This window comes from Dama dama, chromosome 11, assembly GCF_033118175.1.
Source record: "Dama dama isolate Ldn47 chromosome 11, ASM3311817v1, whole genome shotgun sequence".
In the NCBI taxonomy this organism is placed as follows: domain Eukaryota; kingdom Metazoa; phylum Chordata; class Mammalia; order Artiodactyla; family Cervidae; genus Dama; species Dama dama.
In genome coordinates this window covers 83,344,604-83,367,498 of record NC_083691.1, presented here as the reverse complement: position 1 = coordinate 83,367,498, position 22,895 = coordinate 83,344,604, and the positions used below count along the sequence as shown (strand labels likewise).

At 43.6% G+C, this 22,895-nt stretch overlaps 1 protein-coding gene across 4 annotated transcripts in view; it reads right to left on the bottom strand.

The window, feature by feature from the left end:
* Positions 1–5,211: 5,211 nt before the first annotated feature.
* CDC42EP3 (CDC42 effector protein 3) overlaps positions 5,212–22,895 on the bottom strand; it is a 29,152-nt gene continuing 11,468 nt past the window's right edge. For 3 of the 4 annotated variants that reach the window (XM_061155583.1, XM_061155581.1, XM_061155584.1), the window contains exon 2: positions 5,212–7,227. In XM_061155583.1, the coding sequence (XP_061011566.1) occupies positions 6,227–6,991 (765 nt within the window). In that variant the 5' untranslated portion in view covers positions 6,992–7,227 and the 3' untranslated portion in view covers positions 5,212–6,226. Of the gene's footprint in view, positions 7,228–15,340; positions 15,424–22,895 lie in introns of all 4 variants that reach the window. The other variant, XM_061155582.1, reaches the window with a different exon arrangement.

Genomic DNA, 22,895 nt, shown 5'->3' with positions numbered 1-22,895 from the left:
GGGAGGAAGAAGCAGAAGTAAGGTTAGACAGTGACTTAGAAATATCAACATTTGGTGTCAAGGCATTGATCCTTTTATACCTGGTGATCTGTAGGGTGAATGGAACCATGTTTATCACTGGGAACTTTATATTCATGTTCTCTTGTACTATCTAATTTGCATCAATTCAGTGCATGCGTGCGTGTGTGCTTAGTCACGTCAGTCATGTCAAACTCTCTGCGACCCCATGGACCATGGCCCACCAGGCTCCTCCGTCCATGGGATTCTCCAGGCAAGAATACTGGAGTGGGTTGACATTTCCTTCTCCAGTGATAAAATATGAAGCGAGTGAAGTGAGTAAAGTGAAGTCGCTCAGTCATTTCCGACTCTTTGTGACCTCATGGACTGCAGCCCACCAAGCTCCTCCGTCCATGGGATTTTCCAAGCAAGAGTACTGGAGTGTGTTGCCATTTCCTTCTCCACACCAATTCAGTATTAGATTTAATTGCACTATTTGCATTTATTCCTCCGACACCAGGGACATGAGTCAACTATAACCTTTATTATCTCTTCTGGTGAAGGTAGCCCCATTGGTAATGGGTAAATCTTTTGGAAAAGACTGTCTCCCCACTCCCTCTTTTTTGGGGTGCCAGGCAAAATATTGCATTACATGAACTCACTCTTCATGCTCTTCCTGTTCTTGCTTATTCTCTGTGTTTCCCTTGACCCAGTCCAATTGCTAGAGGCTTATGCTCCTAGAATAGACACCTGATAAGTGAGTTCACATCCTGCTGTTGGTGGCTTTAAGATGCCAATATTCCTGGGAGTGTTTTAAGGAGACTCCATGCTTGGCATAACACCTTATCTAAAGGAACCAATCTCCAATGGTAGATTTTCTGGCCCTAGGGCAGTTACACAGAGGAGAAATTTTTTGAGCAGTTTTGTCTTTCTAGGGTCCCTCAAGTTCTGCCAATTTCACTTACAAATAAGACTGCTCATGGATATGGGGACAACATCCTTTGGGGATTGTAATACATACTTCTTGTGACTCCTATTAAAGATGGAATTTTCCATGGAAGCAGAACCTCAAGGGTCTCTTTGTTTAAGACCCAAATGCAATGAAAGGATCTTTCCACTTCTCACTGTGGATATTTGTGGTGTAAATGTTGGGGACTTCCTGCTGTGCTGAGATGACCTTTTTCCTGATGTATCTCCTGAGTAAGGGCTCATGCTAGGAGAGAATCTGGACTTTGCTGAGAGGTGCACAGCCCACAAGTCACCCCTGGGAAGATGCAGGTCCTGAGACAGGAAACCAGAGTCTGGAAGTCTGGACTTTCGTCTCTCTGGACCTCAGTTTTGTGAGACTGGGCTCGAAGGAGTTGGAGAGCATCTCAGGAAGGGTCTGTTCGCCTCTACTCCATTTAGCTGGTTTTTATCCTCAGCCTAGACTCTTCGCTGATACTTTCCTTTCTGTTTTCTGAGGCACTTTCTCCTTTAACCCTGGGCTGCTCAATCAGAAATTACAACTAAGACCTGGGGAAATAAGTTGAAAAGGGGGCCAGAGGAAACTCCGGAGTGCTGCTGGTGGGAGAGCTGCCCAGGAGTGTTCATTCCAGGTGCCAGGACATGAACTCGTTTTACATGGTGCTGTTTCAGGAGAAACGTAGCCCCTCTCGCTGCGTTCATCATGAATGACTTTTCCTTGATACCCAGCAGTCTGCCTGCCTTCAGGTTACAGCACAGGCAGGCTGGCAGGAACTTTCACAAGATGGTGGCTTATTATACACAGATTCCTAACCCTGGGAACCACCTCTTCAGCACTCTCAGATTCCAATCTTTTCTTAATCCACAGGGAAAGACTTATCAGGCTCAGACCCAATCCTTTCAGGCCTGGAACTGAACATTTTTTAATTTACTTTTTTAAAAATGTATATATTTTTGACTGTGCCACACAGCATGTGGGATCTTAGTTTCTTGATCAAGAATTGAACCCTCGTCCCTTGCATTGAAAGTGCGAAGTTTTTAACCACTGGACTGCCAGAGAAGTCCCTGGAACTGAGCATTTTCTATGTCAATCCCTTTTCTGACCCATTTTGAGTAGAAACTCTGCTAGGATGTAGTGGATCCTTTTATTTGCTCAAAATCTTCCTCCGTATGTCCCTCCCCCTAAAAAAAAAAAAAAAACAAAACAAAAACTCACCAGTCCCTTGAGGCCCCATTTGGGTCCTGCTCTTCCATGGAGCCATCCCAGATCTTTTCCTCCCCAGAACTCAAAGCTCTGTTTTTCCAGTGATTTGGCAATGAAGCACACACACGCCTGACGACTTTCTCCAATAATTTCTTAATGGTGAGCATGATACCCATTTCACGTTTTCAGCATCACTAATTTTGATGTATGGCAGACATCTCTGTCTTTGTGATGTCTCTGAAATATTAACTCTATTCTGCATAGTGGTCTTGATTTGGGCAGATTTTTAAAACCTATTACCTGCTTCAATCTGCTTCCCACAAAGGAAATTTGGCTAACCTTCAAAGGATGATTATTGACCTCCCTTAAAAGCCAATGGAAGTAAATTCTCTATCAGAGTATCTGAAGTAAAGATGGAAGATAATTAAACGCAGCACATTAGTTGTAAAACAGATTTCACTGTGTTGTACCTCACTTCATAAAATAAGCATACCTCTCATTCTTCCTCGCAACTTCCTTTGCAGCACTTTACCACAGAATAATGACTCCCTGACAACTCAAGTTAGATGCTGAGGCCTACTTTTTGATAAGCACTTGCTCTAAGAATAAGGTGAAAATTAAACATTCTCAGAAAGGGAAGCCTGGCTGGATAAGATGGTATGCCATCAGAATAAAGCATGTGATGTTCCAGGTATTGTCAGATGAAACAACATTTCTTGAAAACCTACAAGGGAAACCCTCTGCTTTAGAAAATAAACATACTGCTTTCTCAAAACCAACATGCTGAATATGTACAAGTATGGTTTTGAGTTGCATGATGTTATTGAGTCACATATAGTCAAGTGAACCAGAAGGCTACCCATCTGGGTCAGTAGTAGCTTTTCACTTGGCATCTGGAAACAAAAAACTTTATTTTGCTGAATCTGACGCAAAAATATGGGTGGAGACACAGGGTAACACCCAGTAACCCTATTTATATGACTGACTGACTTATGTAAGAAAAAACAAGTTCAGTCACTCATATTTATCTGATAGACTCATCCTAAAGTCTGAGAATTCTCTTTACTAGACCTGTTAAATTTTGGACTAGGCTGGGAACGTACTTTCCAAGGGAGAAACTCTTATTGGAGAGAAACCATCATGTTGACTTGTTCTACTGTATTGATATATTTTGCAGTAAAATTGAGTCTCATCAAGTGCCACATTAAGAGGATCAGAACCATCATCTAAAGTACAATTTTATTTTCTCTGTTTCAAAATATTTATCAAGTTAACTCATGGACTCATGAAATTCCTCCTTACCATGATTTCAAGTGTTTTCATGGGGAGACTTGAGAAAAAATGGTAACTTTCAGTGACATAAAAAAGGAATAGACCATGACTCTGGAAACTCTTTTTTATGTTCAACCAATTTAGTCTTTTGTTTGTGACTCTGACTCACTGAAATGTGATACTTAATGACTTTACATTTGTGAAGACCTAAGTACCTTGATATTTTTTCAGCAGGTAATTTTAGGTACAAATAATCTGTCTTGTTCTTTGTTAGACCTACTCAAAGGGAAGAACCTTGACTGCTACAACACCAAGGGTCTCTACCCTGTACAAACTGCATGGTCTTTTTTTCTGGTTGTTGGGTCACCGGGGGCTCACATCCTGGATCTGCAAATAAAGTGTATCTTGGTAAATTAGGGTAAAAGTGGCAGAATGGTCACTGGCTGAGAACATCAATTCAGCTCTCAGCAGGTGCAAGGAGGAAGAGCCTTTTTGCAGGAGAAAATGTCCACCAGCCCTGCACCTGCTCCCTAGAGAAGGAACTGAGCATTAGAAGGGCTGCCACAGGAGAAATGACTCAACAGTATGGTTCAAAAGCCGGATGTGGCTGTTTCCTTTCTTACAGGGTATGTTTATTGCCATCTCAATGGTATCTAACCGAACGGGAGGGACCATATGTAAAAGGGCTCAGAGAAAGTCTAGCGGATGCATGATTGCTTAGATTCTATACACGAACCCAACCCTGGCAGAGCTGTCCTCTCTACCCGTCACAGAGGGAGCAGAGGAAATACACAGACGTTCCTTGTCATTTCACCTAACAGTTTAATCTGCAGATGAAGAGTAAAATGAGAATATGATCAGTAAAAAAATTAAGATGTGTTGAAAGAGTCTGCTTAAAAAGGCTGAGATATACTGGACTCTTGCTCATGCGTAAGAGTTAGAAGAGGCTGGGAAGTCTCTGTGTGGAACTTGAACCATGAGTGCGTGTGGTCTAGCAGAAAAAGAACACTGGAAATTGTGAGGCAGAAAGACAGCAGGGAAATTAAGGCAAGAACTCAGTGCATTAGGGGAGCTTGTTGCCTCTTTTACTGTGTTTCACTTCTAACTCAAAGATTATTTCAGCTAACCAGATGACAGAATTGCAACAATTTCAGACATGGTGAGAGAATCGCTGAAGTGTTTGGAAGCAGTAGTCATTTCAGGGATACATTTCAAGGAGAAATGAAAGAATGAAAGTTTTTGTGAGTGTTTGTCTTGGAGGGGGAAAGGGTGGTTGACAACAGGACAGGAATCGATGTGTACATTTCCTGTTCCTGTTTCCTTAACCAACATTCTCAGAGCATTTCTGTCTCCTTGGGGGCCAAGTGCTTTCTACTGCCCTGTTTTTGGCCTCCTTAATCTTGTCTGTATGGTACCCGCAGCAAGGAGACATCCATCTGATAGGGACAAGGTTAGGCCTGCATGAGTTTGCTGTGTTAAATTTAGGTTGGAGATTCATGGAAATGAATTTTTTTGAGAGGTTGGCGTCAGTGTTGCCTAAAAAAAAAAAAAAGAAAGAAAAATCATCTCACATGTTCAGTTTTCCTAAAATTGAAGGGCCTTGTTTCTGGATAATAATCAAAATAATCAAAATTACTGAGTGAGTGGAATACACCTCTTACCTCATTTAAAGACTTGTGTACACTTTACAGAAGCAATTTTTTCTAGCCTTGGATGTCAAGAAAATATAACCTTTGTCTTATGTTTTTGTTTAGTACTATAACCAAGCAAGCTGATTTTAACATTTACTCTTTATTGTGTTGTATGAAGTACCTATGTAATGCAAGTATGTACTGCACTAAAATACCCATATTTCCAAAGAACATTAGGTGGTATAGCCCACAGTCTCTGCAGAAGCATTGTGAGTAACCTGTGCCTTTACACTTTACAATCCACTGTTGGCTGCTGTGAAAAGTATAATAGATGAAGAAAAAAAAAATAAAGCTAAGTATGAGTACACTTTTCCAAACATACACATACACAGCTTACAATGGAACCCAATGGAAAAAGTCAAATGACCACATTCGATGTAGTATCTATAAAATGTAGACTTTGCAATAAAAAGCCAAAGGCACATAAAAATATATTTTAACTTTAAAAATAACTTAGTTACAGTAATACTTCGCTTGTGTCTTACCAACATGTAGCTGACAGTCAAAATTTCGCAATATAGATATAACATATAGGGATATATAAGAGCTACAAGCAAATCCCCGGAACCCAAAATGTTCAAATGTGGAAACAAGAGAAAAGTTTTAACACTGAAGAATTTGCTATGGTGAGCCCAAACCACATAATATAGAAAAGAGTCTAGAAAAAAAGGCGTGGGTGTTAAATAAATTTTGACTTCCTCTTGCTCAGAAAATGCGAGTCCTGTAAAGGCCCTTAATGTGACTGGCACAGCCCTTCATAGCTAAGTAATACCAGTCCTGGCCAAGCCAGATTTCTCACGTGTCTGGAAACAAAAAATGTGAGCTGTATACATCAGCATGGCCCGCTGAAAATGGGTTCTGACTCACTTCCTCTCTTTTGCCAGGACAAGTTTTTTTTTTTTTTTTTTTTTTCCTTTATACTGTTTTTGCAAACAGGGTATCCCAGGTAAAAAAATATTTTGTGGGAAGGTTTTTTAGAAACCCATCACATGACAGCAAGTATAGCCAGTGAAGCTCTCCTCTTTGTGGTTAGTTTTCTTCCATTCTGTCTTTTGGTATCTTTTACACCAAAGGAAAAGGGCCCGGCGGTGTCCCGTTACTTATTTTTATCCATGACATTCAGCACCTCATCCAGAAAGGAGGGCCCGAGATCAAGCTGCAGGGACAGGAGGGAACCGGTGAGGTCAGAGAGGGACTCCTCCGACTTAGTCTTTTCCTTGACAAGCTCGCAAGGGGCGGGAGGGTCCAACATGTCCTCCGCCGCCCAGTCGGGGTACTGTTCCGAGAGGCTGGAAGAGTGGCTGTCCCTCCCCTGGCTGGACTGGGACGCGGACCCGCTCGACCCCCACGAGACGTCACCCTGGTGGGCCGTCCGGTTCTCCAACACACTGCTTTTCTCTGGAGCCTTCTCCTCCATGACCGGCTCACAGCTAAGCCGGGGCACCTTTCCCGGCCCAAAGGACTCCTGCTTGGAGCTGAATGTCACCGGGGACAGCAAGGGCAACATGAGGGCTTGGGACCCTCCGATGGTCGGCAGAGAGATGGCGTTCTTGAGCACCGGCGAGGGCGTTTCCGTGAACATGGAGTCGGAGGTGCTGTTGGCCCGGAAGAACTCGTTATGCCCAGGGAACTGGCCCATGTGCGCTTTCTCCTGGTTTCCGGGCAGAAGCTCATAGTTGCCTTGGAGAAAGGAAATGTCTCCGAAGACGTCGTGCTGGCCCTCCTTGCCGATGTGAATGGTGTGGCGGAAGTCTCCGAGGGGCGGACTGATCATATCGGGAGACAAGATGTCCCTCAGTTTAAATTTCTTTCCTTTCTTGTTATTGGCAGCTTTCAGGTAAATCGGGGTTTTAGCTGGCATTTTGGAGTTTGAGAATGTCGATTTTGTAAAAGGGAAAGAGGGCCACTTTCTTCACGGATGTTACAAGTTTCCCAGTACCCTTTTGGATAGGTACTGTCACATCATTTTTCTCAAATAGCTCCAGAAGTGGCTCTGAAACAAGAAGGAAGCTAAGAGGGCTTCCTGGACGCACAGCCAAGCAGGCCTTTCTGGAGAGCCACTCACATCCTCCAGCCTCTTCCACAGCAGGGAGAAACCTGGAAGAGAAACCAAAGCAGGTTAAAATTGGCTGCCCCTTCAGGGGTCCCTTGGGCTTTCCTGGTGGCTCAGATAGTAAAGAATCTGCCAGCAATGCAGGAGACCTGGGTTCGATCCCTGGGTTGGGAAGATCCCCTGGAGAAGGGAATAGCTACCCGCTCCAGTATTGTTGCCTGAAGAACTCCATGGAGAGAGAAGCCTGGTGGTCTACAGTCCATGGGGGTCACAAAGAGTCAGATACAACTTAGTGACTAACACACACACAGGTCACGTGGGCCTGACTTTTCCACAAGCGCCTGTAAATAATGGAGGACTTCAGTTCCCATTTGAAGTCAAGCTTTATTATGTTTCCCTCCATTAAGTAGGATTAAAAACTTTAATCCTAGCAAGGGTCCACTCATCTTAGTCTTACTTCAGGAGAAAAAAAGAAAAAAGGGAGAGAAAGAGAGATTAAAAAACCCAAACATATGATATCTGCACTTTTAAAACATGGTAATGGACACAAATTTTCTGGATATTTTTAAGCTTTAAGTCCTTTTCCTCTAAGAACTGCTGTCAGCACATGACCAGAGTGACTGCAGCTCCTTAGACACAACTGAATTTAAGATATATTTTCTCTTGTGCTTTGATGTTCACACCAGCAAGGCTATTTTGTTGTTGACTGAGTTCTATATATAAATAAAATTAATGCAATACAATGAAGTCCCATAAGGAGCTGGAACTATCATTTACTAAGTGACAGTGATGCTAGTGTCCAAAAAATCTCAGTGAAAATGCATTCTTACAGATGAGAAAACTGAGATTTGGGAGTAAAACAACAACAACAAAAAACCCAACAGCCTTGCTCAGTAACATACAGTCACTATGGAAGTTGGAGCTGGAATCAACTTGGGGTAGAGAGAACAGGGCTAGCAAAAATTTTAGGATTTGGAGACATTCTGAAACAGAAGGAAAAGAACAAAACTGCTTCTTTTCAAAGAAAAAAGTGGGATCCTATATCACTCACAAGTGGTCTTCACTTGTGAGTACTTTTGAAACATTTGTTGATAAGCTTGTATCCTTTCCCTATATTAGGCAAGGTTCCAAGTAACCCCAGTGAGTTGCCGCCTGGTGTTGATGCCTTTGTATTAATAGGCGGAACCTGTGACTTGATTCCAAGCAAGGTAATGAGATATGGTTACATTATAAAAAACACCATCTTAGCACACTGGAGGGAGACTCCCTTATTGGTTTTGAAAAAATAGGCCACTATACTGAGAGGGCGTATGGAATTGAATTCTGCCATTAAGCCGAGGGAACCTGGAAATGGATCTTTCCCCAGCTGAGCCTCGAATTAGACCACAACTCCAGCCCCTAGTTTACAGCCTGATGCGACTATGCATCTAAGCTGTTTGCACTCCTGACTCGCAGATGCTGGGAGACGATACACGGGCAGGGCTGTAAGCCACCACATTTATAATCTACCACCACATGTGTAGAAAACTATCACACCCTCCCTGCCCATGCTGCATGATACAGTTAGAAGTGATGGGCTGCAAGAAGGTTTGGGGGCTCTCATCTTACAGATGAGAATCTCTTCATCTGTTGAAAAGAATCCTTCAAATCTTCAGTCACATCAGCTGACCTGGAGAAGCTAAAACCCTCCCCACTGTGGGAATTCCTGAAATGGCTCTGCTGTGACTTCTTCCACTGGGCTCTCCCCTTATCCACAGAGCAAATAAATAATCCTCCAAGGGTTGGGTTAGTTGGTGGCTTGAGGGGAGCTACATTTGTTTTGTAGCAGCTGGAGGCCGTCTGCATCTGTTCCATACCCCATATTTCTTTCCTTTCAGCACAAGTTTTAAATTCATCTGCCTGTGGCAGGTGGTGAGAACTGTGCTCCAGTACCCACTGGCAAGGTAAGAACTGACTCTGGGAAGTCACACAGGCCTGAGAAGGCAGGGAAGGATGAGCTGGAGAGACCCACCCCCACCCCCACCCCCACCCCCAGCTTTGGGAGCAGGGAGGAGGCTGAGGTGGCATGAGGGTTTGCACCAGAGCAGGCTACCCTGGAAGCTGCCAGAAAAGACCTCACACTCTCTGGAGGAGCCTGGTGGCTCTGCCTTCCCACTTCAGACTCGGAAGCCATGGAGATACTACGTTATGAAAAGAGATGCTTGATACCAAGCAAGTCAATGGGGAACCCCAGCACAGGAAGACATGCTTCTGGGTCTGTCATTCTCATAGTTTCAACTCTCATTTGGGTCTTGAAATAGTAACTAAAGGGGAAGCCCTGGGTCTTCCTGCTAAAACATCAGAACACCCTTCCCCTCTAAGTGTACAACAGCCCAGAGCCCCTGCCATCCCAGGAGGCTGGCACTGCAGTGAGCACCTGCAGAAGCAGCAGGGGCTCTGGGGCCGCAGAAGGTAGAGGGCAGCCCCGAACAGCAGCTGCCCACCGGAGCTGTGTCCAGCCAGGAGAGCAGCTGCCATGGAAAGATACTGTGTGTCCACCACAACTCCGGGGCATGCGAGGGTGAGGGCTGGCTGAGTGTGGTCGGCTGGTGGAGCCAGGATTATGCAAGGCCAGAACAGGCATGGCATTCATTTCAGATTCTTTAGAAAAATAAAAATATCATGAAGATGCAGCCAGACTGCTTCTTGGTCACTCTGACTGAATCACTCACATCCACCCTTTACCTGTACAGAGACTGGGGATGTTGGGAGCAAACGTGAGAAAAGGTAAAGGCTACTCCCGCTGTACCTGCGAGGCTCAGGGAGGAACACCCAGTCCTCAGTCCCTGCTGGGCTATGGCCATGGCCACAGGCACTGCAGGCCCTTCGGCAGAGGCTTGCCTGGTCTGGTAGAAGCTGGATTTTATGTTAGTGGACTGCATGCAAAGATGGGAGAAAAGAACCAAAAAATAGAGGAAAAAGTAAGAAAAGAGTTGGTGAGTAGAGGCTAGATAAGCTGCAGGCAGTAGATTCTCCAGAGTGGGAAAAGAGAGGAGATACCTTAAAAGGCGCTTTTCTTTCTTTCTACAAATATTTACATCAGTTTTACTGCATGACAGGGCTGGAGGCCTGTAGGACTCTGCAAAGAATAATTGGTATTGAATTTCTACTGTGTGCCAGGGTGAGGAGCCCCCCAGTTCACTGAAAGTTTGGGTGAAAAAAAGAAAGAAATTTGGTGCAAAAATGTCAGTTTTATAGCTTTAGATGAGTTTATGTTTGTGGGGAAATATCTGAGCGCTCAGACCCATCTGCCTGTTATATCTGTTATCTTTCCTCTTCCAACGCAAAGGAAACCATGCCTGATCCCAGGAGAGACCATCCAATATCATGACTCTGTCCTGATCGCTTGCTCCCCTCCTTTCTCAATGTTCCTGGGCTCCTTGGCTTATCAGTCAGTGGACAGCCATGCCTCAGGCCGACTGCTCAGCATCTTCTCTGCACTCACTAAAGTAGGAAATGACAAGGCAGTGTCTTCATAGGGAACAAAGTATCTGGCCTGGAGACGGTATGTGTGTGTCTCCTGGGAACCACCAACACTTCCTATGACAGGAAATGTTTGAGAGCGTCTCACTGTGCCAGGCACTGCTTCAGCCTTTGATGTGTTCTAGGTCACTGACAAGGACCCCTGTTAAATTCCCATTTTATTGACAAAGCACTGAGGCACAGGTTTTGCCAGATGGCATGGCTCCCAGGCACTAAGCCAAGTGTCTAGGCTTGAATTCCAGACATAGAGGTCTTGACATTTAAGGAGCATGCTCCCTGTGAATTGTCAGTGATTGAATTCCAAATGATAAAGGGGGTGCCTTCCAAAACCTGTTTAAGATATAACATGCAATAACACGCTGGGCTAATAAGAGTAGGGAAGCATACACTGGTCCAACCCCAGCGGAAGTCATTTATCTATGAAAACTACATAACACACGCCTTTCACCCCAGATTTCCATTTACATAGGTTTATCCAATTTATGTATATGGGAAATAAGGAAATAATATTATACAAAGGTGTCACTCCAGCATAGTTTATAGCAGCCAAGAGTTATAAACTACTGCAAATTTCCTGATGGTCCAGTGGTTAGAGCACAGAGCTTTCCCTGACGAAGGCCTGGGTTCAGTTGCTGGTTGGGGAACGAAGACCCCACCAGCCACACTGTGTAGACAAAATTAAAGAAAAGAAAAAAAGAGTTGGAAACAACTTAATTGTCCACCTTTAGAGGATTAATTCTACAAGTTAAGGTACATCCATACAAATGGATGTCTACAAAAGGACAAAGCAGCTCCTGATATGTTGATATAGAAAAAGCTTCAAAGATGTGTGTCTTCAAAGTAAAAAAAGATTGGTGCCAAACTGAACCAGGAAGAAATAGAAGATCTTAACAGACCCATCACAAGCAAGGAAATCGAAACTGTCATCAAAAATCTTCCAGCAAACAAAAGCCCAGGACCAGATGGCTTCACAGCTGAATTCTACCAAAAATTTAGAGAAGAGCTAACACCTATCCTACTCAAACTCTTCCAGAAAATTGCAGAAGAAGGTAAGCTTCCAAACTCATTCTATGAGGCCACCATCACCCTAATTCCAAAACCAGACAAAGATGCCACAAAAAAAGAAAACTACAGGCCAATATCACTGATGAACATAGATGCAAAAATCCTTAACAAAATTCTAGCAAACAGAATCCAACAAGATATTAAAAAAAATCATACACCATGACCAAGTGGGCTTTATCCCAGGAATGCAAGGATTCTTTAATATCCGCAAATCAATCAATGTAATACACCACATTAACAAATTGAAAGATAAAAACCATATGATTATCTCAATAGATGCAGAGAAAGCCTTTGACAAAATTCAACACTCATTTATGATTAAAACTCTCCAAAAAGCAGGAATAGAAGGAACATACCTCAACATAATAAAAGCTATATATGACAAACCCACAGCAAGCATCACCCTCAATGGTGAAAAATTGAAGGCATTTCCCCTGAAATCAGGAACAAGACAAGGGTGCCCACTCTCACCACTACTATTCAACATAGTGTTGGAAGTTCTGGCCACAGCAATCAGAGCAGAAAAAGAAGTAAAAGGAATCCAGATAGGAAAAGAAGAAGTAAAACTCTCACTGTTTGCAGATGACATGATCCTCTACATAGAAAACCCTAAAGACTCTACCAGAAAATTACTAGAGCTAATCAATGAATATAGTAAAGTTGCAGGATATAAAATTAACACACAGAAATCCCTTGCATTCCTATATACTAACAATGAAAAAACAGACAGAGAAATTAAGGAAACAATACCATTCACCATTGCAACAAAAAGAATAAAATACTTAGGAGTATATCAACCTAAAGAAACAAAGGACCTATACATAGAAAACTATAAAACACTGATGAAAGAAATCAAAGAGGACACAAACAGATGGAGAAACATACCGTGTTCATGGATTGGAAGAATTAATATTGTCAAAATGGCTATTCTACCCAAAGCAGTCTATAGATTCAATGCAATCCCTATCAAGCTACCAACGGTATTTTTCACAGAACTAGACCAAAGAATTTCACAATTTGTATGGAAATACAAAAAACCTCGAATAGCCAAAGTAATCTTGAGAAAGAAGAATGGAGCTGGAGGAATCAACCTGCCTGACTTCAGACTCTACTACAAAGCCACAGTCATCAAGACAGTATGGTACTGGCACAAAGACAGAAATATAGATCAATGGAACAGAATAGAAAGCCCAGAGATAAATCCACGAACCTATGGACACCTTATCTTTGACAAAGGAGGCAAGGATATACAATGGAAAAAAGACAACCTCTTTAACAAGTGGTGCTGGGAAAACTGGTCAACCACTTGTAAAAGAATGAAACTAGAACACTTTCTAACACCATACACAAAAATAAACTCAAAATGGATTAAAGATCTAAATGTAAGACCAGAAACTATAAAACTCCTAGAGGAGAACATAGGCAAAACACTCTCCGACATAAATCAAAGCAAGATCCTCTATGACCCACCTCCCAGAATATTGGAAATAAAAGCAAAACTAAACAAATGGGACCTAATGAAACTTAAAAGCTTTTGCACTACAAAGGAAACTATAAGTAAGGTGAAAAGACAGCCCTCAGATTGGGAGAAAATAATAGCAAATGAAGAAACAAAGGATTAATCTCAAAAATATACAAGCAACTCCTGCAGCTCAATTCCAGAAAAATAAATGACCCAATCAAAAAATGGGCCAAAGAACTAAACAGACATTTCTCCAAAGAAGACATACAGATGGCTAACAAACACATGAAAAGATGCTCAACATCACTCATTATTAGAGAAATGCAAATCAAAACCACAATGAGGTACCATTACACGCCAGTCAGGATGGCTGCTATCCAAAAGTCTACAAGCAATAAATGCTGGAGAGGGTGTGGAGAAAAGGGAACCCTCTTACACTGTTGGTGGGAATGCAAACTAGTACAGCCGCTATGGAAAACAGTGTGGAGATTTCTTAAAAAACTGGAAATAGAACTGCCATATGACCCAGCAATACCACTTCTGGGCATACACACTGAGGAAACCAGATCTGAAAGAGACACGTGCACCCCAATGTTCATCGCAGCACTGTTTATAATAGCCAGGACATGGAAGCAACCTAGATGCCCATCAGCAGATGAATGGATAAGGAAGCTGTGGTACATATACACCATGGAATATTACTCAGCCATTAAAAAGAATTCATTTGAACCAGTCCTAATGAGATGGATGAAGCTGGAGCCCATTATACAGAAAGATAAAGAACATTACAGCATACTAACACATATATATGGAATTTAGAAAGGTGATAACAATAACCCTATATGCAAAACAGAAAAAGAGACACAGAAATACAGAACAGACTTTTGAACTTTGTGGGAGAATGTGAGGGTGGGATATTTCAAAAGAACAGCATGTATACTATCTATGGTGAAACAGATCACCAGCCCAGCTGGGATGCATGAGACAAGTGCTCTGGCCTGGTGCACTGGGAAGACCCAGAGGAATCGCGTGGAGAGGGAGGTGGGAGGGGGGATCGGGATTGGGAATACATGTAAATCCATGGCTGATTCATATCAATGTATGACAAAACCCACTGGAAAAAAAAAATAATTAAAAAAAAAAAAAAAAAAAGATTGGTGCCAAAGTGCGCAAATAACATCTGTCCTGGCTTGTATGTCAATTAACTTTTTCTGGAAGCACACACAGGGAATAATGGTGAGTGCCCACAGGGAGAGAAAGTAGGTGGAAGGGGACAAGGGTAGAAGAGAAACTTTTCACTGTATATCCTTTCATGATTTGGGATTTTTGAACCACACAAGTGAATGAGCTATTTAAAACAACAACAACAAAAAAAGTAGAGGGTTGTTTTGGGCTCAGACTGCACTTTCCTGCAGGCACAATTTTATACACAGGTCCTGAAAAGTCTACTCACCCGATAAGTTACTGATCGTAATGCAAACACGACTATGGGAAAGTGGGCTCAAAAGCCAAGGTCTGCAGGGGAAGTGCATGGATCTACAAAGACCTCACCAGAAGGCTGAGCCTCATCTTGTCAATGGGACCGAGCACACCTTTCTGCGTTAATTAGAGCTTCACTAAGAGGTGCCCCCAGGCCATATTTGCAGAATGGAAGAGGTCTTAGAAGAGAAGGGTTTTCATCAGAAGGAAACGAGAAGAGGAAAGAGACCCAGGACACTGGGGAAAGGGTGGGTGCAGGGTATCTACATGGAAGGCAGCACGGGAAGGTGGAGGTGCTGGGGCTCAGGGGTATAGCTCCTTGTCTTGAGAGATGGTGGCCACACAGATGGGCAGCTTCTTATGGTGGAACAACACAAAATCCTGTCCCTCCTCTCCATTTCTGAAAAGGAGACTTGGGCTCCATGAGGATGTAGGTTGACCCACGTGGCAGCAGACAGAGCGAGGGATGAATCAGAGGGAAAGCCTGAGTCAGGGGGACACCCAAGAGGAGAAAGTGTGAGAAGAGGAGAGGAAGACCTGAACCAGAAGGGCTCACAGGCCTGACTAGAGCTGGAGAGGGAGGCCTCCTGGGCGTTCCATGAGCCAAATGAAAAGCATCAGAACTCTACCGCCATCACTAAGTCTCCACACTCAGGGTTCTCCTGCTGGCCAGCTTTTCTGCATTGCTGTCATTCCTCCACTCCCACTGTCTCTGAAAGAGAGAAAGGAAGGGAGGAAGGGATGAAGGACTAGAGGGAGAAAGGAAGGAAAGAAAGAAAGTGAGAGAGAAACCAACCATCCTATGTGTAGACCATTCTCAAAACTCTCCCCTTGACCCTGAAATCTGAACCCTCCAAGATTGCTAATTCCTTTCTCCGGGAGTTTTTGGATCACTATTTGCTCCTCTACCCACCATCCCCAAATGACACTTGACATGATATTCATCTGGGAAATTAGATGCCTCTGAAATCAAAGGTTCCAGCTCCTGGGCACTGGAGAGGATAGATATGCCAACAAAAGGTTTCAACTCTCCAGTCGGTCGCCTGTCAACCTCTGTCAAGGTTAGAGAGGGTGTCTGGCAGATGGGTGGGGATGGGTGGGCATGGAGTCCAGGTGCAAGGGCACAGGTCCCCACTCTCAGGAATTTGAGAAGCTTAAGGGTTCCAAGACACAAAAAGACTCAAGAGGAAGTTGAAGACATGGTTTTGATAAGAAAGGTAGACTGTCAGGTGGTCATTCTGATACCAGGCTAAACAAATCCAGTCTCTCACATGTGACTGACTTAAGCATAGGTGACAGTGTTAATAAGAGAAATCAACACAGCAATAATAATTCTATGAAGAAATAAAACTGAAGTGGCCACCTTTTGCTTCATGTCCTTATCATCTTTTAGGTAAAGAGAATGATGCTAAGAAGACTAAAACAGGAGGTGGGAGAAAAGCAAAGGGTTATGAAAAAGTTACACCCTGAAAAACCACTCCCTAGATGACCAGAGCTGGCAGTACTGGCAAGTCACAGGGCTCTGAAAAGAACAAAGGGGTTGAGATTTTTTTAAATTCCATTTATTTTAAGAAAGGAATGTGTGGCTTGTCTGCTAATTGTTTCTAGATTAATTCTTAGGGGAGAGAGAGGGTAAAAAAATTCTTGCATCCTGAACAATAGGTTGCTAATCTAAAACACAAATGCATGAAACAGGGCAGGTGGGGGTGAGGTGTGTGTGTGCGTGCGTGTGTGTGTGTCTGTCTGTCCTGAGGGACCTGTGGGCCTTTTCCTTTTTTCGACTTGTGGGAAGTGAGTCTGTGCTGGACTTCCCCTTTCTTGCTTGTTGTCACATGTGTGAAGGACCCCCCAGCCTCTGCTCACTTTTTGCTTTGTCTCAGTGTAGAATCAGCAGGCCCTTCCTCCCAGCTCCTAGATGCTGCACCATCTGGGCCCCAAACAAAAATGCTCAGTTATTCCTCATTCGTGCCTGAATCCACAGTCCCAGGGAAGGATGTTAACTCAGCCAAGAACCCGCTACTCCTTCCCCACCCACCACTGTCTTTGGGGTATTACTCTCCGCTGCCAACACAGAGAAACACAAGGGAGACAATGCCCTGATAAGCCCTGGAAAAGTGATTTCACCCTGGGCTCCACACTTGAAAGGGATAAAGGTGACTTGGAACATATTCCCGCATGTTCCCAGGAGTCCAATCGGGAGACGACAGGACTCAGGACACGTGAGAAGGTAGAGTGCGGCAGCTTGAAGAAAACTCAAATACAGAGGGAAAAGGAATCGTTAGGGATCTGAAGGATTCATTTAACTGTAATGTAAAAGGGATTAACTTGTTTTGAGAGCCCTAGGGATACAAAGGCAGAAGCTAAAGAGAAGCAGATTTTGGATCCTCTAAGGGAGAACCCAGGGTTCTGGAAAGATGGAATGGGTGGCCATGGTGGGAGGGGCGGTGTACTGAGCATGTGCGAGGCTGTCACAGCGGTAGCCTTGACTTTGAGCCTCCAGGATGTGCCCAGGGGGTGGGGTCTCGTCCTTGTTCATTCTGAGTCTCCTATAGGGGAAAACCATCACTGCTCACTTCCTTATGGCCCCACTTCACACTCACCTATAGAAAAAGCACTCATGGACTTCCTGGAAGACTTTCCATTTGAAGACAGCAGTTATTACTAATATAGGGATGACAACCTCCCATATCAGAAATACTAAAGTATCATTACAATGAGGGCCTCTTTAGGAGTACTTCCTTGGACCAAAGAATTTTAAAATTGGAGGAGAAAAAAAAGGATACTATCAGAGATTCAACAAAACCTAAGACAGAAGTAAATGTAACCAGAGAATACCCTGGTAAATGGCATCCTGGAGGGATGCTTTCCATATTTTTAGTCTGTTTTACTCCACCCACAAAAAGATAAGAAGATGCCTTTTCTATTTTTAGATTTTTTTTCCTCTCCCCATATTATCTGAACTGAGGACATGGCTATATGCTGCAAGGCTGTAAGATGCCATTAGCTCAGTTCCCAGCCGCCTGGCTGTCATGCAAATGAACTTATAGCCAGACTGAGCAGACAGCATTTTATAGACCCACTAAGAAAGTCTATGCTACATCTCAACCCTCAGTTATTTATAAATGGACTTTTCTTTTATGATTCAGCTACAACTTGTATTTATTTTTCTTTTACAACCCCGACTATACAGAGACCCACAAATACCATATGGGAGACTCACTGCTAATGTGCATACACTCCTCACATTTATAGGATCTAATTGTACTATTTGAAAGGGTTTTTAGAAGCAAAATTGGAAGAAAGAACATCTTCCTCAAAGTACTGACCCTGCACTTTTGAAGAGAGGCCATTACGCCCTTTCTCCCTATTAAAATGAGTTATTGGGGAGGACTTAAGGCGGACCTGGATCCCTGGCAGTTATAACGAGACAGGGGAAGGGTCTGGCTCATTTATCATGACTAGTTTTACAGGGGACTCAGCCTCAGGGCTGGTCACAAGGACCAAGGCAGACGCTCTAGCTGGTGGATGTGAATCAAATGGGATGATTCCCATCAGTTGCTTCCATGCTTCTAGAACGAATGGATCTGAGTTGGTTTGTGAAGCAGCAAGGACAAAATCAATACAGGTTGAGAACCTCACCCTTAAGTTGTCAGCAATGTTCAGCCAGGAACTGGCTTGAATCTGTAGACTCAGCTCAAGTTAAATAACTGGTAAAGCTGCTCACCAAAAAAAAAAAAAACAAAACAAAACCCAAAACCACTAATATTAAAGTCAGCAATTACTCTATGAAAACTCTAGAAATAGGAATATCAAATGTTCCAAACAGGTTTGACAAGTGTCCAGAAATTCACACTATGATCATTTCACTCATACTACATAAGGCATGGTTTTCTTCATCCTGTCTTCATAGCACATCCTCTACGTTAGGTCCCTTGACTACCTTGATTATTTCCCTAATGGGGTGAGGGGACAGATAGGGATTTCCATGCTACCCTCCCATCCTGCTAGGGCCCTTGACAGTCATCCACAGTCACTGGATGGACTGAAGCTTGGCTTCTCTGTATCACACCAGCACTGGGTATATTTGGAGCCTGCCAGTGGCCAGTGCATACTCTACCCACTTTCACTGCAAACTCCTCTGTGCTATTTGTACATAAATATCTGTACACAAATATTTGTTGAATGCATGAATGAATATCCCTTTTGACTAGGCTGAGAGTTTTACTGTGAGCGTGAGCTGGGTCTTAATTCATTTCTTTTTCTCTCCCACAACACATGGCACACAAGTAAAATAATTAAGAAGTGTTATTTAAATCCCTAAGACCTGCTAGACCTTCCATGATGAGAGATAGTTGCTTTGTGCTTAGGAACCATTCCCCTGTCCGAGTCTGCAAAAAAGTATAACATTTGAAATGCTGAGTCCTCTGAGACTGTACATATATGAACAGCAATGGCTCAAGCGCATGCTATGGGCCAGGCAGGTGAGTATTAGAACATACTTCTTAGGAAGCAGGGCTAGACCAGACCTGTGTCTTAGGCCCATCAGCCAAAACATGGAGCAGCTAGGATTTCAGTCATGGCTGAACTCCGCAGTCTGTGCTTTTAACCGCCGCTGACTCGAAAACTAACGTGAGGTCCTCCAAGGAAATGGGTTGAGAACGGGAATGGCTGTTCCAGGCCATCTGTCCTGCCGTCCAGCAGCACTAAGGGGAAATGATACACTATGATCTCAACATTAACAAGAGTCGGAGATAATAATCTGATCTTGTCATTAACTAAGAATGAGTAGAATGGTCCCAGACACCAGCCTCCCCGACTCACTAGGAATTTTCACTATTTTTGCCCTTGTCAAAGAGAATCTCAAATGGTATTTGACTTGATGTGAAAGAAACACCCAAATATTAAAATTTGAGGTAATAAAAGCCCCCTGAGTCTCGAGGAGAAAAACAAATATCCTGTTTTGAGAAAAAACCGTTAAGTGCCATTAATTTTTTTTCCCAGAGGAAGCACGTGCATCGTGGCTGTGCACCGGGGCGCCCTGTACACCCACAGGCTTTCATCGGGACAATGGCTCCCTTCCCCCGCTATTGACACTTCACTTCCCTCTTGAATTTCTGAAACCAAGAACCCTGAGTTCCTTACGTGAATTGTCCTCCCACCTCCTTACCATCAACCACTATTCATAACATCCTCCAAGACCCGCTTCAGTCACTTCCTTCCTGCAGGAATTCTCGAACTCACCTCACGCAATCTAGGCTCATTACTGCCTTACTTGGAGGTTTTCTCAGGGCTCCTAGAGAGCTGATATTTGCTTTCTTTCCTGTTCCCGGATTTTACAATGTTGTATCTGGTATCTCCTGATAGGTAGTAAGCACCATAATAAGGTAGGCAAAGGTGGTATAAAAAAGAAGTGCTGCTATGATAACAATCTCCTCTTTTGTTGGATCACTTACAGAGCTGCCTCTTGGGCTGTGAACACAAGAGACCCTTATAACTTATTGAATAAGCACTTTTAGTTTTCCCTATGGCCATCCCTTGGATCAAGGGTCTGCAAATTATGACAGGTGAGTCAAATCCAGCCCTGTACCTGTTTTTGTAAATAGAGCTTTACTGGAACACACCAGTGCTCCTTCTTTTATGTATTATCTTCAGTTCAGTTGAAGGTGACTCTGTTCCCCCCACCCCTGGACATTTGGTAGTATCTAGACATATTTGTAGAGGTGGTGGTGCTACTGGCATTTTTGTGGACAGAAGTCAGAAACACTACAATGCACAGGACAGCCCCCCATAACAAAACATTATTTGGCCCCAATTCTCTGTTGTGCTGAGGTTTGGAAACCCTGGTAGAGTTGCTTTCCAATGACGAGGTCGGAGTTGAGTAGCTGTGACAGACTCTGTGTGTCTGATGCTTTATGGGAAAAGCTGGAACCCATGCCTTAGACGTTGGCATTTTCACAGGGTTGGACAGTGGTTGTCCATCCCCCAACTCTCAACAGTGCCCTTGCAATCACACCCCTGTCCTCGGTTTCAACCACCACCTTTAATGCTGACTTCCAAATTGGAGTCTTCAGCCCACACATACCTTAGTCTACACCAGTGAAACTCAAAGTGGGTCTGTGCCCCAGGGCCAGTCCATGATGAGATATGGAAAGAAATTGAAAGGGAGCTTGTAGAAACTTTCTCACGTAATCAAGCATGCAGATCAGTGGATTTTTCCCATTGGTCAGACTCTTGGCATGTTTGAGAGTGTGTATCATCAGGTTTCCATGGAAGCTGGGTATGGTCCAAGCAGCTACTCGATGTGGCTGCTATCAGTATACAATGGACTGGAAATTGAAATAAACAAAACGCTAAAAACCACTGGTCCTTCACAGAAAGACGCGCTGGACTTTTCTAGTCTTTCAGACTTGACTTTGCTCCCCTCAGGTACTTCCTGTTTAACTTATCCCTGATGGAATATGCCATCTCTCCTCCTCTTGTTGGCCCTCAGCTTTCACCTCCTATACTTTTCCCTTTTGGTAAATGGCAGGAAGTCACCAAGATCCAAAACCCAGTGGTAACCCAGAATTCCTCTCTGTGCCTCCTTCTCCTCATCAAGTCCTATTGTCTCACTTTGTCCATCCTCTTTACTTCTAGCCCTTGAGATCTCTCTCCTAAACAAGGGCACTGGCCTCCCTACCTGTCTCACTGTCATCAACCTCATTGCCTCCCCCTTTATCTTTCAATATCTATCAGAATGAGGCATCTAGAATGCTCCCTTAACCTTGGGTGGCAAGCCTACCCTTAAAGCCTAGAGATAAGATGGCTGGAGAGGCCCACTTCTGCAAACAGCATCTCACCCAACCCTGCAGCTACAAGTCCAGCCAGATCCCATGGTCCACACTACCTTGTTTATACCTCAACCTACCAGCTTGCATTGGGCTTCCCTTGTAGCTCAGCTGGTAAAGAATCTGCCTGCAATGTAGGACACCCAGGTTCTATTCTGGGTCGGGAAGATCCCCTGGAGAAAGGAAATGGCAACTCACTTCAGTATTCTTGCCTGGAGAATTCCATAGGCAGAGAAGCCTGGCATGCTACAGTCCATGGGCTCACAAGAGTTGGACGCGACTTAGCGACTCAACCACCCCACCAGCTCTCATACTATACTACAGTTACTACTGTCTGCTCCACAAGCCTGCCTTCTCCTGGGGGGAGAACTATAATTCATTGCTGGTACTGAACAAATGTTTGTTGAATGAACAAGTGAGAAAGCTTGAGATTGCCCTGACTTCTTTCCTCTTTAAACCTACCTGTCCTACTGAAAATGCAAGCTGAGTCTTTCTGTGACTCCTATAAGAAAGAGAGAAAACCACGGAGCAAGGAGCTGTCATCTATTTGCTTGTGGCAAAGAATTTCTTTCATTTCTCCTTTCTCTATCCATGCAGGGTAAGAATTTAACAGCTTATCAATGCAAGCCACAGTTAATTCTACAGGCTCATACAAGATCTTTGGGATTAAGGCAAAGAACATTTGTTGACATGATGTTTCAAAGGGAAATGACTTCCATCCACCACAACCATGTGCAAACAGAGAGACAGGCAAGACTCTAGAAAAATTTGACAATACATTTCCCGGGAATGCAGACTGACTAGTTACATTTAAGTCAATCTTACAGAATGAGGCCCAGGAGAAACAATGGGCTTGCATGCTGACCTCTCCTTTCAATACTAAACGGATTAAAGGGGGACTTGGATTTTTTAAGAGACTGTTGCTCCTTGGAAGAAAAGTTATGACCAACCTAGACAGCATATTAAAAAGCAAAGACATTACTTTGCCAACAAAGGTTCATCTAGTCAAAGCTATGATTTTTCCAGTAGTCATGTATGGATGTAAGAATTGGACTATAAAGAAAGCTGAGTGCTGAAGAATTGATGCTTTTGAACTGTGGTGTTGGAGAAGACTCTTGAGAGTCCCTTGGACTGCAAGGAGATCCAACTATTCCATCCTAAAGGAAATCAACCCTGAATATTCATTGGAAGGAATGATGCTGAAACTGAAACTCCAATACTTTGGCTACCTGACGTGAAGAACTGACTCATTGGAAAAGACCCTGATGCTGGAATAGATTGAAGGTGGGAGGAGAAGGGGATGACAGAGGATGAGATGGTTAGATGGCATCACCGACTCAATGGACATGTGTTTGAG